Source organism: Gobio gobio (assembly GCF_949357685.1).
Source record: "Gobio gobio genome assembly, chromosome: 12".
In the NCBI taxonomy this organism is placed as follows: Eukaryota; Metazoa; Chordata; class Actinopteri; order Cypriniformes; family Gobionidae; genus Gobio; species Gobio gobio.
The window spans coordinates 21,907,828-21,926,840 of record NC_137105.1 but is presented as its reverse complement, the minus strand read 5'-3'; the positions used below and the strand labels follow the sequence as shown (position 1 = coordinate 21,926,840).

At 36.0% G+C, this 19,013-nt stretch overlaps 1 protein-coding gene across 1 annotated transcript; it reads right to left on the bottom strand.

Annotated features, from left to right (window-relative positions):
- Positions 1 to 1,234: 1,234 nt before the first annotated feature.
- rab15 (RAB15, member RAS oncogene family) lies at positions 1,235 to 18,466 on the bottom strand. The gene is made up of 7 exons (XM_079831458.1): positions 18,217 to 18,466; positions 5,495 to 5,555; positions 5,352 to 5,412; positions 5,181 to 5,258; positions 4,407 to 4,496; positions 1,705 to 1,770; positions 1,235 to 1,526 (listed from the first exon to the last, which is right to left on the bottom strand). Exons 1-7 carry the CDS (start codon positions 18,338 to 18,340, stop codon positions 1,368 to 1,370), a joined length of 639 nt encoding a protein of 212 aa, XP_079687584.1. The 5' UTR covers positions 18,341 to 18,466; the 3' UTR covers positions 1,235 to 1,367.
- Between the last annotated feature and the right edge of the window lie 547 nt (positions 18,467 to 19,013).

The window sequence follows — 19,013 nt, the reverse complement described above, 5'->3', positions numbered from 1 at the left end:
CCCCCCAGTGTGTTTTACCAAGCGTAACTACATTTCCGTGCCTGGATTTTAGCTTTGCACAACTGCCTCCTAGTGTTGACTCGCGGTGTTGAACTTAAAGAGATTTGTTAAGATCTCCGCCATCATAAAATCACATTATGATGTTTATATACGCAAAGTAATTTAGTACCATAATTAAAACAACAACAACAACATTTTCATAATTAAATGTTTATTTGTAAACATTTGACCCCCTAAACAGAATCACAATATTACAGTTTAATAAATAACCACATACGTATTTCAATTTCTCTAATTGTTTTGTGGACATAATTCATGATAGCACAGGTCAACATATCAGCATTATTCATGAGTTAATTTAAATCAACATAGTACAATACCACTTGCACATATAAAGGCTGCAATAGTTTAATAATATACATTGAATCATTAGCAATACAACCCATGTCACTGCAGCGATGCACACCAGCATTAATGCTGGGAATCACAACAGTTCATTCTGCACACATATCATACAAGTTGGGATGGGTGAGACGTTGATTAAAGTAGGATGACAATATTGTTTGGTGTGCTGCGATGAAAGTTAAACCTCAACATTTCCAGAATCATTTATAGAGTAAAAGTTGAAACATTCCGACTATTCTAATCAGCTAAATAGTGATAACAAAAAGAGATGTAATATTGGTATAAATACCACATTAAATGATAATATTTTAGTACAATAACCTCAGATTAATGAGAGAAAAACCCTTGCATTCATTTGCAATCACAGTGGACCAGAACTGGTAAGCAGCAAGATTAGTGACAATATTTTAGTTTTTTTACAGAAAAGAAGCTTATATTGTTACACTGACATGAGAAACTCTAGCTTCATCAATTCATCACTCAAGAATAAATGTATTACCTTGGAAAACCATTCAATGTCAAGTAGGTGCATTCAAGGTTTTAGAGAATTTTATAGAAAGCCAAATCAGATCTGGAAATATTCACATGAAGTCCCATAGTATAACACAAGAACGAACATTACATGTTAACATGGGCGTTCCAGCCACACAACCCTGTTAAATAAAGCCTCCTGTCAATGCTGCCTCACACTTAAATCAACCTGTTCTTTATATATATATATATATATATATATATATATATATATATATATATATATATATATATATATATATATATATATATATATATATATATATATATATATATATATATATATATAGGATAACTGAAAGTGTGGCTTGAATGAGCCTAACTAAATAATGTACAGTTGCACTGCAGTGCCCTTTTGATACCCTTTTTTTTAACTGAAAAATATTCAAATGTAAATGTAACATAAATATGGAAAATGTCACTTCCTGTCCTCAGCACCAGCAGGACTTATGGGTGTCGTCGCTAACATTACACAATCCTTCCTGCTCCTCCAAAACAGCCAGATTGAACTCGTCATTCATGGATCCTCCCAACAAATCAAGATCCTTCTTATTGGCCTGTAAGACTAATTCAGCCAATCGGGTGAAAGACTGTAATGGAAGGAAAAATATGAATCCTAAATAGCTGTAGACAATAAAAAATGTGCAAACAAAATGATCGGACGGTTGCATGAACAACTTGTTTATCCATTCTTCAAATATCTAAAAAGAACAAAACCGTTAAATACAGAAATACTGAAAAGAAAAATGCAAGCGGGAAACATTGTACCTCTGTAATGTTGTGGTTGGTAAAGGCACTTGTCTCAAAAAAGTCCATTCCATAAGCCTTGGCAAGCTGGAGCAAAAAAAGATGATTCAAGTGTTAGTTCACCCAAAAATGAAAATTCTGTCATTAATTACTCACCCTGTTGTCGTTCTAAACCCGTAAGACTTTCGTTCATCTTCGAAAAACAAATGAAGATATTTTCAATTAAATTTAAGAGATTCCTGTCCCTCCATTGACAATCTACACAACTACCACTTTATTGCTTCAAAAAGTTCATAAAGAGATCATAAAACTCACCAAATTTTCTGAAAAGAACAGATCGCTTTAAAGGGTTAGTTCACCCAAAAATGAAATTTCTTCCATTAAAGGGTTAGTTCATCCAAAAATGAAAATTATGTCATTAATTACTTACCCTCATGTCGTTCGACACCCGTAAGACCTCCGTTCATCTTCGGAACACAAATGAAGATATTTTAGTTGAAATCTGATGGCTCAGAAAGGCCTCCATTGGCACAATGCACTTTACACTTTCAAGACCCATAAAAGGTACTAAAGACATTGTTACAAAGTCCATCTCATTACAGTGGTTCTACAATAACTTTATAAAGTGACAAGAATAGTTTTTGTGCGCAAAAAAACCCTAAATAACGACTTATATCGTGATGACCGATTTCAAGACAAGGCATCATGAAGCTTCGAAGCGTTATGAATCAGTGAGTCGATTCAGCGGTTTGAATCGCCAAAGTCAACTGATTTCAGCAGTTTGACACGCGATCCGAATCATGATTCGACTGTATAAGTCGTTCACTATATAAGTTGTTATTTAGGGTTTTTTTGCGCACAAAAACTATTTTCGTCGCTTTATAAAGTTATTGTAGAACCACTGTAGTGAGATGGACTTTGTAACGACGTCTTTAGTACCTTTTATGGGTCTTGAGAGTGTAAAGTGCATTGTGCCAATGGAGGCCTTTCTGAGCGATCGGATTTCAACTAAAATATCTTCATTTGTGTTCCGAAGATGAACGGAGGTCTTACGGGTGTCGAACGACATGAGGGTAAGTAATTAATGACAGAATTTTCATTTTTGGGTGAACTTACCCTTTAATGACTCACCCCAATGTTGTTCCATACCCGTAAGACCTCCGTTCATCCTCGGAACACAGTTTAAGATATTTTAGATTTAGTCCGAGGGCTTTCAGTCCTTTGAATGTAAGTGTAAGCACACTTTGCTGTCCACGTCCAGAAAGGTAATGAAAACATCATCAAAGTAGTCCATATGTGACATAATTTGGTTAGTTAGACTCTTTTGAAGCGTCGACAATACATTTTGGTCCAAAAATAACAAAAACTAAGACTTTATTAAGCATTGTCTTTTCTTCCGGTTTAGTTTGAATCCGCGTTCACGACGCCACAGTGACGCTGCTGACGTAAGACGCTGTGACGTGTTATCTGGTATCTGCTATCGCACCAGATAACACGTCACAGCGTCTTACGTCAGCTGTGGCGTCGTGAACGTGGATTACCTGGTATCTGCTATCGCACCAGATAACACATCACGTGTAACACGTTTTTGTTATTTTTCGACCAAAATGTATTGTCGACGCTTCAAAAGAGTCTAATTAACCAAATGATGTCACATATGGACTACTTTGATGATGTTTTCATTACCTTTCTGGACGTGGACAGCAAAGTGTGCATACACTTACATTCAAAGGACTGAAAGCCCTCGGACTAAATCTAAAATATCTTAAACTGAGTTCCGAGGATGAACGGAGGTCTTACGGGTGTGGAACAACATTGGGGTGAGTCATTAATGGAATTTCATTTTTGGGTGAACTAACCCTTTAAATGATGAATAGATTTGATTTAGTGTTTTATTCACATATAAACATTGATCAGCGAACATAAACAGAAGCTCAACGGAACCAGCTTGACGTGCTGCGTAACACAAGAATGAACCTCATTGGTTCTTGCGGAAGCTCAAACGAGCTGCGTAACACGAGAATGAATCTCATTGGTTCTTGCGGAAGCTCAAATGAGCGGTGTAACACAAGAATGACCCTCATTGGTTCTTGCAGAAGCTCAAATATGATGCGTAACACATGAGAATGACCCTCATTGGTTCTTGCAGAAGCTCAAACATGCTACGTAACACGAGAATGAACCTCATTGGTTCTTGCAGAAGCTCAAATATGCTGCATAACACACGAGAACATCCCACACATCAAGCAAACATGCTTAAGCTTCCATTTACCACAACTGATGTGTGCGTTGATGAATGTTTATATGTGAATAAAAGCCTAAATTCAATCTGTTCATCATATAAAGTGATCGTGTCTCTTCAGAAAATTTGGGACTAAACCACTCAATTAATTTGTATTAGTTTTATGATTTACGATAAACTTTTTGAAGTGTCAAAGTGGTAGTTGCATAGCTGCCAATGGAGGGACAGAAATCACTCAGATTTCATTAAAAAATATCTTCATTTGTGTTCCGAAGATGAACAAAAGTCTTGGTTTTGGAACAAGGGTGAGCAATTAATGACTTTTCCTTTTTGGATGAACTATCCCTTTAAGATGTTTGAAAGAGGTCTTGAAATGTAGATATTAAAAGATATTAGATATTAGGGTTTATCATACGAAAGGGTAAATAGCATTATGAATGAAAGATGCAGTGCACAGGAAGGATTTTTCTCTTTTTTTTACCTTATCTCCCTGTTCTGTAGCTACTTGTCTCTTCTGTTCTTCATCAGACTTGTTCCCAACAAGTATCTTCTGCACCTTCTCAGGGGCGTACTGGACAGAACCAGAAGAGATTCAATAGAGGCGGATGAATGGAGCAGAGCAGAAATAGACAAATATGATATTAGAATTGATATTAGAATATCATAGAATTAATATAACAGCAGTGTGCCGGTTTGAGTAAGATCAATAACCAGTATTGGTTTAGTACAGTTTCTGTGTTTGTTCGTTCATTTATTCATTCATCCCGTTTTATTTTGCATTCTTTTTTTTAAAAATATAATATACAAATCATACAGTGGGATCCAAAAGTCACAATAAAAATCTGAGATTCAAAATCATATTTCAGTGTTTTATAAAAATAGAAAACTAAAATCAATGTAAGATTTAAAATTAGTAAAACTTATTAACAAGTAACTCATTTGCTTAGCGACTCGGAAGTGAAAAATCTTAAATATTTCTGATTATGTTTCACATCATAAATGTTTCTTTGTTTGACATTTTTCAAAATCCTAAAATATGAAATTGCTGTTTATTAAATTAAATTGGGAGATAATCCTTAAATGTAATCTTTCCCAGATTTGCAATGTAGCCTCCGACTTTTGGACTCCAATGTGGACTGAGAGTAACAGAGAGAAAGAGGGGCAGAGGAATTTAAATGAAGAGATAGGAATATGAAGCAGGTTATATTTAGTTACAGTAATAAAGATAGATATGCTTTAAACTCCACAGCCTCACCTCATCTACATCACTGGCCCACTTCATGATGTGCTGGAATGAGCGCTCGCTCGTGATGTCATACACCAGAAAAATGCCCTGTTGATACAGAATCAATCCGTGTATTATCACACAATGGACACCAATAGTAATCTCTATTGGATCTTGTCTTTGTGGATGTGTGAAGGTCACCTGTGCTCTTCTGTAGTACTGCTTAGTGATGGTCTGATATCTCTCCTGACCTGCTGTGTCCCTGTAGACATAAAGACATCGGATTAGCAAAACCAATAATCAGACGCTGTTATATTATATCATCAAAGAAAAATAAAACATACCATATTTGTATTCGTACTTTAATGCCATCTATTTCTAAGGTCTTCATTTTGAAATCAACACCTGGAGTAGAAAAGGAAAACATTTCATAATGATTTCAAATATTTTTTAATAAAATGAGCACTCAATTAATGCTCTCTCATGGAACCATTCATTTTACTGATCTGTTTAAATCAGACTCATAATAGGAAGTGAACTGTGCTGATGAAGTGGCATGAGAGTACAGAGCTGAGTGACTGAAGACTAAGTAGATAAGCAGAAATGGTGAGAACCACAAGAGAGACGGTTCCTTCTGTTGGTGGGGTTGTTTTATTAAAAATAATATATGCTTTCGTTGCAATTTAATAAAGTATTTCTATAAAAGGGTATAACTTCAGTCAAGTTTAAGCACTTGAGAGATGTATTTATTACATCAACGGCAAGAAAATGTACAGGACAGAACTTAGAGTGGAAACAAGGAGTCAGCATACATGGAGGTGTTGATGTTAATGCTTTTATTGATATATGACATTTATATATTTTTTTCATACATATTTCTGTAATTTTATCAAACAGGAGGCAAGACAAATGCTACAAAACAGCAAAAAATTAATCAACTCCACTGTTAATACTTAGTGCCTGTGATGTTGTTTTCTCACCAAAATGATCTTCCTGGAGTAAGGTGTCATTCAAAAACTGGCTTTTGTCAGTGTAATATTATAAGGGATATTAAAAAGGCTAGATAAAGTGATATTAGAGATACAGGGAACCTCTGCTCAAATGAAAGTAGTGAAATCTATCCCTCTGTTCATTGATATTGAGAAGAAAAAAACTAATTAATATGATTCATTCAAATTATGGGCCCCGTTTTAATGATCTAAGCGCATGGCGCTGGTGTATTTAGGGCGAATCCACTTTAGTTTAACCAGTTTAAGGATGGAAAAAATGGTCGGCGCACCAGGTGCATGGTCCAAAAAGGTTGTACCTAGTCTCTTAATGATTCATGGGTGTGTTTTGGGTGTAACATGCAATAAACCAATCAGAGGGTCATCTCCCATTCCCTTTAAAAGCCAGGTGCGCTTGCACATGGTGGAATATAGACACCCTCAACCTGACGAGTCAGTTTAAATACATGTGTATCGCCACGATTGGTCAAATAATTTGCCAATTTTATTTGTCATTACTACAAATAGGTAATACATGCAATGACTATAAATTATGACATGTAGGCATTTTAATCTTTATGTACACAAAATAGAGGTGTAACGGTACACAAAACTGACGGTTCGGTACGTACCTCGGTTTTGAAGTCACGGTTCGGTACGGGTTCGGTACAGCAGTTTTACAAAATTGCTTTTTATTTATTTTTATTAAACAGTGGTTTACTGAAAAAAAGTGTCTGTCCTTAAATTAATTCAATTATAACAAAGTTTATTGGAGATATTGCTGTAAAATATATAGGGAGCCCTTACTTGCACATTAATATTAAAGGTTAACAACAGAGCCCAAACTATTAGCCTAAATTCAGTGGCTATTTATTTTTAGGTATAATAATCAACACTCAAATAACAGTACGCAAACATGTAAACTTCACATAGGGCAGTTTTTGCAATAACTTCTAAATCTAATTATAAAATAGTTTTTCTCCAATTTGTTGTTGAAATATAATCATGTATAAACAGTTTCTGTCATTTTCATGACAGGTTTATTTAAACATACATTAAATAATCAAGACATCACTAACAGGTTAAGTAGAATATAATGAATATATAGGCTAATATAGTGCAAATATTTAGTGAAAGAGTTGATTTCTCTAGTGAATAAAATTCTGTGGACACTGAATGACTGCCTGAGGAAAATATGATTCTACATGACATTGTTTAGTTTACAAGCAGTTATATTGAGGTGTTTCCGCCGTTGAAACACGATTGAAACAGCGATTACTCCACATATGATATGTGACAGTAAGTTGTTATGTATCCTCAACAACATACCTTCAGATGTTCATTCATGTTTATTCTTTAGGAAGAGATGATCGATCGCGTTCACAGATGATCGCGTTTACGTGCGCACATCACGCGGCCGCTTAAACTGTGATCAGTGTTCAGTGATCAGTCACGCCACATTAAAGAGCGTCAAAATGGCAATTTATCGTTTGAATGTCGTGATAAAATGGACTGAATACTTAATACGTTCGTTTGGGAACTCGGGTTGAAGTGTGTTCCGCGCTTAAAACAAGCCGACTGTTAACTGTTAAAGACTGTATTCGGAAACACGTGTGCACCGAACCGAAAGCCCTGTACCGAAACAGTTCGGAAGGAATACGTGTACGGTTACACCCCTAACACAAAATAATAATATTTTACATTGTAATCCTTTTAGGTTTAATATTTGGCATGTTTGTGTGCTGCGCGTCCCTGTGTGTGTAACAAGCAGAGTGTATGCGTGTTATGTACCTATCTATGGGCACATATTGCGCCCTTTAAATAACAAAAAATAATGCAACCAGGTTTTTGTTGGTCAATGGCGCAGTCGTTTTCAGTTGCCTCAAAATAGCAACATGCCAACAATGCACCTGAACACACCTCATTTTCAGACCACACCCATGGGTGAACAGATGGGTGCGAATACATTTGCTATATAAACAATGTTGGCGCCGGACATGAAAAACTGTGACGGGCTGAAACTAGCAAAAAACAAAACACACAGTGGGTGGGTGTATGATAGGGCCCTTTGAGTTTAATAGTTTATCCAATTTATTTAGACATATATGAAGTGAACATGAAAATGACGTGTTCTTGTAAGGTGTGAAATCATAACAAGATCTTGTGCCCTAAAAGAAAACGCTTCTCTTGTAAAGCTGAGACAGGCAAGAAAATTCCAATTAAATGCAATAATAGAGTATCTGTCAATAAGGTCCACTGCGAGATCTTCCAGCTCCTTTAATAGTTGTTTTTCCTAGTACATTCCACTCTCAAGAACAATTATGACTCTAAAAAAAAAAAACAGTATTCGGGTGTCTCTTCTATTTTTAACATGCTCTGATGTAAATAAAAAAGGACCAATTAATTCCTTTCTTTGTTGGATAGACAACTTAGGCAGCTTGTAAAGAGGTTTTCGTATCTAACATGATTTTAACTACTAGTTTGCTTCAATTTCAAAGGATTCAATTCAATGCCTGGAACCAGATGGCATGCCATACACAAGAAAAAGCAAGTACAAGAAATACTCAAATAAGACATATGAGTATAAAGCCATTTTGAATGCTGTTTAATGCCATCTGGAGAGCTCCATAGTTTCCTCTTTATAAATAAAAGTCGTGTTAGTGGACTGAGCTGTCAAACAGGGACACAGAAAGGTCAACACTACAGCCACTGAATTGGTTGACCTGGGGCAAAGGAAAATGAGGAAAGAGCTGCCTCTCCCTTTCTCTTTCAGAATCATGGGCAGTGAAAGGACAACTACAATGCTGTAAAATACTACAAAAATAAAAGAGAAACCAAACCAACAATTTTGCCTTACCTCAAGTTAACTGTAATTCTTCTTTCATATTAGCATAAAACAAAGAAATTAATAGTATTTTATCTGAAAAATGTTTAAAATTATGCACTCACATGAGATGAAGATGGCAGTTTTATCAGTAGCCTATTAAAAGATGTTTTGTTTTGAGCGGGTCCACTCATGGGAGCAGCCATGTTGGATCACATGACTAGCCCGCCTGGTCTCATTAATATGTAATTATCAATACATAATTTCAGGTGCAAAACATACATTTTGCACATTTGCTCAGATACGTACAATATGGACGTATTGACAACATTTAAACATAAATATTTACAGCTAAAGAAAAGTAAAATAGTTACAACTCTTTATCATACATAAATCTTTATCTATATCATAAAGATATTTATATAATTGCCCTTTTACCATTTTATAGATAAATTGTAGGTCCCTTAACCCACAAACCCAAACATTAACATTTTATATAGACTATAAATGCAATATATAAAATGTAATGAACAGGAATGTGTAGGAAAATTACCCTTCAAGTAACAATATAGCATTAAAAACATATTTTGAGCAACTTATCCCATTCCTAACTCTAAGACTGCCCCTAATCCAAAATGTCAAAAGCAGTACCAAAAGTTCAAATGATGATGTGTTGCAGTCGCGGCCCTCTCTGGTGGTATATAATAGTTTTGTATGAGGTACAGAGCAGAATTTAAGTTAATAATTGCTGAGAATCTTAACCTGATCCATTCTATAAAGGTGCACATTTCTCATTCAAATGCACATCACCCAAAACACGCCATGTCGCAATCTGTGATGAAGCAGGCAATTGCCAATAAGCATTTGATATACTGCAATACAACATGTTGTAAAGCTTCCTTCCCTTAATTTTTGAGTTTGTAATGAGCTTGGGATTTGACGTTTACGGTCTCTTCTGAGAATGGAGAAGTAGATTTGGAATTTTAATTTCGGTCTCTTTGTTATAAACGTATGGATTATGTGGATTACAGCACACAAATAAAATAGCATGTTGCGTTTTTGGCCTATTTTGACTGGACTGTACTGAGAAAACGTATTTTGTGTCCCACAACAAGCAAAAAAATAAATATTACATGACAAACAATGGTTAAATGATTACAGAAATGCTATTCATTTCAAGAGTTTAAAGTGTAGTCTTGTTTAACATTATGTAATCTTTCGAAAGAGTTTGCATCAGAAGTCACAGAACAGAGGGAAATGTAATCATGTCATATTAAGTAAACTATAAATGCGACTGAAAACAATGTAATTGATATGACATTTAAATACAATAGATTCTAAATATTAATGACAATTTTAATATGTACATCTAAAAGTTGTTCATGCGTTAATAATTTACATTTTATTGCCGTCAATACATTATTATTGTGTGTTTTAGTGTGTATGAAAACATAAGAAAAGGTATGTGTGGTAGTACCACACTTTACGTAAAAATACACACAAATACTCATGAGATCATGTTGGAATGCTACTCACTTTCATCCCATATCAACCAGTGTGACAAACCAAAAGTTAGTAAGTAGGGGGAGAGCAGGGACGAATGTACCATTTTTCAGAAAATCGTAATTTTAAAAGATAATGTTTTAGACCGAGATATATTTTTGCTGTGGCCAATAACTCACAAGTGTGGTCTATCAATAGCAGGTGGTATTTTGTACAAATGTAGAACGACTACAGTATAATTTCACTTTGAACATAAGCTGCACATTGTTACTTTTGACCCAATCAGGGACGAAAGTAACACACAAGTGGGTCAAAAGTAATACAACAATACAAGCTTGATTTTTTGGTGCTACTCTTGTTTTTATTAAACATACCTGACTATGACCTTGTTAATATGTAACTGCAAACATATTTTGTCCTTTATCTTTGCAAAAAAAAAAATTAAATTACATTTTCATTTTATATGTTAAAGTTCATCAAATGTTTCAAATGTAATATGACAGTACAAACTTGAATTGTTTAGAATATTTTTTATTTGCAATGTCAATCTATTTGATACGTTTTTTCTTCAACAGTATGAACAATATAAAAATTTAATTAAATTAAATGTGCATAATATGCATTATATATATAATAGCGGGACAAAAGTAACAAGTGTTACTTTCGTCCCGACAGGAAGTCCTGACATTTAAACACGATTTACTTTTATACTGAAAAACTCTGAAAAGACAAACCTTCAGGGTGTGTAACAGCACTAAATAACCCGTAGATTGATCATTACTGTGACACATAAAACAAGAAACACAACTTGTAATTAGAAAAAAAGTACTGCTTCATTAATTTACTTGCCGTACTTGAAAATTGCATTTCGGACCTAACCGCGGGAAACGATGGCGGAATCACATGATATTTGGCAGATCCGTCATGGGTTGTGTGCTGAACGTGCTGTCATAGCTTGAAATGCAAATGTATTCAGGGCTCGGAGAAAATTGCGTTGTTACTTTTGTCCCGTGTTACTTTCGCCCCGGTTCTCCTCTAAGTAGTAACAGTTTTTTAGGTTAGTTCTAATGGCTTCTAGAATTCTAAAACCAGGGGTGTACTGAGAAAAAAAAAAGTACTGAGAAGTTCTAAAGTACTGATACCATGTCAAAAATTGTAAGTACCAACTCAGAAAAATACTTGACTGAAATTTAAAAAATATCCACGTTTTATTGTACTTAAAGGAGTAGTTCACCCAAAAATTTAAATTCTGTCATCATTTACTCTCCTCAAGTTGTTCCAAACCTGTAAGAATTTCTTTCTTCTGTTGAACACAAAGGAAGATATTTGGAAGAATGTTTGTAACCAAGCAGATCTCGGCAGACATTGACTACCATAGTTTCCCCCCAACCCCACCCCTCCCTTTTGATGCAAAAACTTTGCAAAGAAACCTGTCTAGGATACAGCAGATATTAGGGCTGGATGACTAATCGAAACCGAAATTCAGAACCTCTAACCGACGTAATTTTACGGTCACTTTCACTTGCGTCTTCAGTAAACTTTGTCAATTATATGTGTTTTAAGGTTTGCCAGTTTGAACACCACGTAAAGATTCAGAGAAACATTCAGGAGTGCAGCAACTCATTGTCAACGCTGTCCTATGATTAATCACTAAAGAAGCTTAGAAACTCAAAAGTTATAGCATATATTTTTCTACTTTTGAAGTAACTACTTTACAACACACAGCTTCACGAATAATATAGACAGTATAACTAATTCACACATGCAGTCTCTCTCTCATTAATGCATTCAAATAACTGTAGGCCCACTCTCACGGTGCTAATTTATTTGAAAAAGAAACATCCCCACTTTAATAGTCAAGCATATTTACAGTACAAAACTTGTCAGTGACAACAAAAGTGGCAAAAAAAATCTTGCAATTGCGTGTCATAAAGTCTTAAGTATTGTAGTGAAGTACTCTGAAATACTTTATATTATAAGGTTTCTGAACAACAGAAATATCAAGACAATTAAAGCAGACCTTCAATCTAAAGGCCTTTCAACAGACGGTATTAAACTTTTCATAATGTGCCAGAGCTGTGACAGTTAAATCATCTCTTTGACACTTCCCTTCTGAGACAGTGGCTAATTGGAAATGGAAATAAGTCCAATTTCTCTAGTGCTGACAGCATCTCAAACAATTGACTAGAGAAACCAATGAAATAGAAATGGAGCTCATACCTTGTTTTATTTATCATCAAACTAATGAATCAACAGCTGCTTTCTATAGCAAGAATAATTCAACATAACAGCATGTTGCCTCGAGGCCAATGCGTACCTTCTAAGAACCATTAGCTAATGCTTCAAATTAACTTTCAGACCACACAGACATCTCTTCCACGGTGAATAATATTTTAGCACAGCGCTAAGGTCCTTGACAGCCTAGTATCATAATATATATGGGTCATAATAGCCCTGCGGACTTGAGCTTATTGAACCATGTTTTAGGGTGAGACGCCAGCCATCTCTCAGGACCAGTCAGACTAAAGCTTTTATCCAGCAGTTAAAGATTGTTCTGCATCACATCACTACTTAACAAAAAGAGATCCATCCCACCATATTAAATAAACTCTGGCGGGACAGACAGCCGGCTGCAGGAATGAGTCAGGGCTTCTGATTCCTTATTGATTGGGGCGATATCATCATCAGGAATAGGAGGGCGTTATGAATCTCTTATGTCTAATTTCAAGAGTAAGCCACTTGATATCATCTGCTCCCTTGGAAACACTGAGAGAGCTACACAGAGCATACCCTGAACTTTTGCAAAATAACAGCCTGACATTTACTCCACATCTAATGAAGCATGGGATTTAATTGAGGGATAAAAATGTTGGTATGGGTTCAGCGCTACAAATGCTTCATTAACATGAATAGTTCATATAAAAATGTGTATTTTGTCATCATTTACACATCCTCACATCTTTCATAGAATTGATAGTATGATGACAATTAGGGCAAATTATCCCTTTAAATGTGGTAATGATGATCCAATGCTCTTAAAGTTGGAATGAAAAAAAAATGCATAGAATGCACAGAATTAAGTATAGCCCTACACTTTTTTTATTTTATTTTAAATGTTACACTCGGATGTCCATCATCTGTTGTTACTTCTGTTTCATCTGATCTTTAAAGGGGATGTCTAATGCTATTCCATGCATTCTGACTTATTTACACTGTTAAAAGAGTTGGATTCTCATGCTAAACAAGGCCAAAGTTTCAAAACTTGGACTTATGACAGAGTATTTATGTTCCAAATTCCTTTCTGTGCTCAAACTCCTTCAGGATTTGTATAAGTTTCGGGAAGTTTTTTTCCAATATGGCCCTGTATTACGTCATAAAAGGCAGAATTCCTTTTCCGTACAGTGCAGCCGGAAAGTATTCTACAAACCATACCCCATAATGACAACGTGAAAGAAGTTTATTTGAAATCTTTGCCAATCAATGTAAAAAATAAAAAATAAATCACATGTACATAAGTATTCACAGCCTTTGCTCGATACAGCTATTTTCAGATCTCTCCAGAGACGTTCAATCGGATTCAAGTCTGGGCTCTGGCTGGGCCACTCAAGGACATTCACAAAAATTGTCACGTGTGTGCTTCAGGTCATTGTCCTGTTGGAAGAGGAACCGTCGCCACAGTCTGAGGTTCAGAGCGCTCTGGAGCAGGTTTTCATCAAGGATATCTCTGTACATTGCTGCATTCATCTTTCCCTCGATCCTGACTAGTCTCCCAGTTCCTGCTGCTGAAAAACATCCCCACAGCATGATGCTGCCACCACCATGCTTCACTGTAGGGATGGTATTGGCCAGGTGATGAGCGGTGCCTGGTTTCCTCCAGACATGACGCTTGCCATTCAGGCCAAAGAGTTCAATCTTTGTTGTTTCATCAGACTAGAGAATTTTGTTTCTCATGGTCTGAGAGTCCTTCAGGTGCCTTTTGGCAAACTTCAGGCGGCCTTTTACTGAGGAGCAATGTTCCCTCTAATTTCTTTTCTCGCTGAGCAAAACTTTTCTCTATTGGGCGGACATTTTGGTCACCTGAGCAAAAACATTCTTTACCTGTACAGCGTATGTAAACGCACACAAAAAAGTGGTTTCATCATGCAGTTATAACTTTTAACTTTAATGAGCCATTTCTATTTTATTTAACCATTGATGTAACTTAGTGATATATTAAATATCATAATTCAGTTAATTCAGAAGTCACTAAATTAAGCACATTTTACAGTGCTGTTAACTGTAGTCTTCTTTACCAAGAAATACTATTAAAATCTCCCCCAGGACAGTTCAATTCTTTATAATATAATTAATAGTATTAATATATATAATATAATATAATAATATAATATAATATAATATAATATAATATAATATAATATAATATAATATAATATAATATAATATAATATAATATAATATAATATAATATAATATAATATAATATATTAAAATAATTAAGCGATTACACTGAGATGGTTCTCAATGTGTTTTTGTACAGTCATTTATTGGCGACAGGCAGCATTAAACCATCTATATTAAATGTTTGTTTATTGCTTATGAATTTCCAAGATTTTCTAAATCAGGGGTTTTCAAACGTTTTAATGGTAATGATGCCTAAACAATCCCCTTGTGAGATCAATTCTTTATTAAGCTTACACTATAATACAATAGCCTATGATATAATATCAAAACTAATGGAAGTATTTAAACTGATAGTATATTATATCAGTTGAAATGCTTCAATTTGTTAAAAAAAACTAACTGAAGTAATTAAATAGATCTGATAGCTAAATATGTTGAAGGGAACATGTGAACTCTTTTATATTTATCTAAACATCAGTGAAACCCAAACCACAAACACATCTATTTAAACTGATGGGTGTTACTTTGGTGTTTAGAGTTTGCACGCTACACTTGTGGTGGGTGCAACTGTAAATGTCGGTTTTGTTACCGTGCTGTGTCCATCATCTGTTATTTCCACCACTTAATCAAGCCTCTCTTCTTTAAAACATGATGATATTCCACGTCTTTGCGTTTCTCGTTGAGCTATTTGGACCGCAAACACGACTCACTGCTGCGTGCTCACACGTGACATCATTGTCTTTCTATGAAACCTGTAAACCGCATCCACCGGTTCTAACACGATAGCGATACTAACTCTATAGCCGTAGAACAGAGCACTGCAATTATTTCTCATTTAAACTACAATCAAATGGATTTCTCCCCCACATTTCGCGTGTGTCTATCATTTGCGCGGCATTTTATTCTTTCTGCACGGCAGCGGCATCACAAGTGCGCGGCCGCGCACGCGCGCAGCTTAGAGGGAACATTGCTGAGGAGTGGCTTCTGTCTGGCCACTCTACCATACAGGCCTGATTGGTGGAGTGCTGCAGAGATGGTTGTTCTCATGGTTGTTGTTCTCCACAGAGAAGCGCTGGAGCTCTGTCAGAGTGACCATCAGTTTCTTGGTCACCTCCCTGACTAAGGCCCTTTTCCCCCAATTGCTCAGTTTGTCCAGGCGCCGGGTGGCCAGCTCTAGGAAGAGTCTTGTTGGTTACAAACTTCTTCCATTTACGGATGATGGAGGCCACTGTGCTCATTGGGACCTTCAATGCTGCAGAAATTTTTCTGTACCCTTCCTCAGATCTGTGCCTCGATACAATCCTGTCTTGGAGGTTTACAGACAATTCCTCCGACTTCACGGCTTGTGCTCTGGCCTCTGGCACAGATTAAATGTGGGACCTTATATAGACAGGTGTGTGCCTTTCCAAATCATGTCCAAACTGAATTTACCACAAGTGGACTCCAATCAAGCTGAAGAAACATCTCAAGGATGATCAATGGAATCAGGATGCATCTGAGCTCAATGTTGAGCGTCATGGCAAAGGCTGTGAATACTTATGTACATGTGATTTTTTTTTTTTTTTTATAAATGTGCAAAGATTTCAAACAAACTTTTTTTTGTCATTATGGGGTATTGTTTGTAGAACAATGGGGTACTTCTCCCGAATGAGCTCATGCGCACATCAACCAGAGCAAGAGCACGGCCATCAACGAGCTTCACTCGGTTTGCGGAAGCTGTCGGCAGCACTGGCATTTTGTTTTTGGACCACGAAATCAACAATGTCACCAAAGAAGTGTGTTTTTGGTTGTGAGGGAAAGATAACCTTGTTCAGTTTCCCAAATAACCCAGCGTTAAGGAAACAGTGGATGCAGTTCGTTTTTCCAGAGCAGCAACAGAGTTGTGGAAGTGTGTTTGTTTGTTCCCGGCATTTCGGTGAAAAATTTTTTTATAAACACGCTTCCACAAGCTTGGCTGTTTTCGGAAATAATCGGTATAGCGTATTTGTCTTTTATAAATCTGAAAAAACTAAAGACTCTTCGGAGATATGAAGGATGCAATACTACTCTATAGGTACTCAATATTAACATGAGATTGGCAAAAACTGTGTGTATTATGACCCCCTTTAAAAAGAAGACTCTTAAAGGGACAGTTCATACAAAAGTAACAGTTCAGTCAGTCATCATTTACTCACCCTCATGTCATTCCAAACCCATATGACTTTCTTCCCTCTGTGGAACACAAAATTAAATATTTAGCAAACTGTCCAAGCTACTCTTTTCCACACAATGTAATTGTATAGGGATAATTGTGGTCATCATTTACATTCAATGTATGGAAAAGAGAATTTTTTTTAGATAACTACTTCCACGGTTTCCATGGTAGCAAAAAGAAAGTCATAAAGGTTTGGAATGATATACATTATAAGCATCACTTACTAGTTTGCATGAATGAGAAAAATATGTAAAAAAAAATGTCAAATTATGTCGTATTAAGAATGGGTTTGTCGAGACAGTAAGTAATGGGCATTCTAATGACACTCAGTAAAAATAATTGTGTCCTGATGCATATTAGAAAAATATAAAATGATGTACTTATGGAAACTATAGTAAATGAATCTCTCTTCAAATAAGCTTTTATTCAGCACTCTGGGGAAGATATTCCAGTAGACCAAGCACACACAGTTTGAACGCTGAAATGAGAGGTTTATGAAATACCTTTTTAAAACCAAATTTTGTTCTTCATAACATCCAATCAACTAAAACGATCCCTACTGCTGGGGTGCTTAAAAGCTTGCAGTGATAAAATAGTCATTTTAGAGAAAATGTCGTTAGAGTTTCCAATAAAAAAACCTTTCCATATTTCTCACAGATGAGACCAAAACTTACAATTGAGTTAAACCTGATTTCCATTTCATATCAAAACAAAGTACTTGCATAAAACAGCATGTGTGAGTTGGAATGGCTGACAGGACACTTTTATGCATCAATCTATTAGAGAGAATGCATGCAATAACACCTGCACTTTCTGTGTCTTCACTGCCATTCATATGCAACCAATATTATCTTCGTTTAGTTTAGTGCATTTCTATTATCCCAGGACAATCCAAAGCAAACACTACAAGGTTTGTGACAGTAGTGTAAAAAGCAACATTTTAAGACTTCACACACACATAGCTACAGTCAGTCAGGCATTTCAGAAAAAAACTAGAACAGGTTGTGTGAATGCATCTCACTATGTGGTGTAATTCTCAAGCCATTCTTTTCACGGCTCATAGACTATAATGGCCCAGCGCTGCTATGGGTTTTCTTATCGGTATGTGCTGTTTGTTCTGCAACTCTTTGAAAGGATGCAAGAAAGTAACACTCTTACCGATGGTGGAAATGTGAGAGGGATGAAATTCATTGTCCGTGAATCTGCATAACAAACAGGTTTTGCCGACACCGGAGTCTCCGAGAAGCAGGAGTCTAAACAGCACATCATACTGTTTGGCCATGGTGTCTTATGGTCACAATTAAAGGAACTCAGCGTCGGGTTTCCATGTCCACCCTCTTCAAAGTATCATCTTCTCGCTTTTTCCATCGACCGGTCCGTGTTTACGTGCCGATTCCCCGAATGGCTGTGTAGATAAAGCAGTAGTCGATGTAAGCAGAAATCGGTCAGTGGGTGCGGTGGGCTACAGTATGCTCTCTGTACGTTTCACCGACATCCTTCACACCTCAGGAAATGGGCGGAGATAACGGGCATACGGCATCATGCTTTTGATACTGATAGGCATTTTTACCTAGATTAATTTTATATAACAAGACTGTGTTCATAAAATACACGTATATCAGTTTTAAACCTAATATAAATATGTAAAATACATATATATAAAATGGGGCATATAAAATCTGAAATATAAGCATTTTAGACTGTGATAAATTCATGGGTGCTTTTTTTCTGTTTACAACCAAAAACATATATGTCAAAGGCGTAAATCTACATGGGGATGATGGCTTGTTATAATTAGCGATTCACGATTTGTGACCAATTTTTTTTTTTTTTTTTTTTTTTTTTTGGTAGAATCTTTTGGACGAATCAGCTGAATCGGTTCGTAAAACCGGACTGAACGATTCGTTCACGAATCGGATTGAATCAACCTGGATCACCTGAATCGATAACCGTGA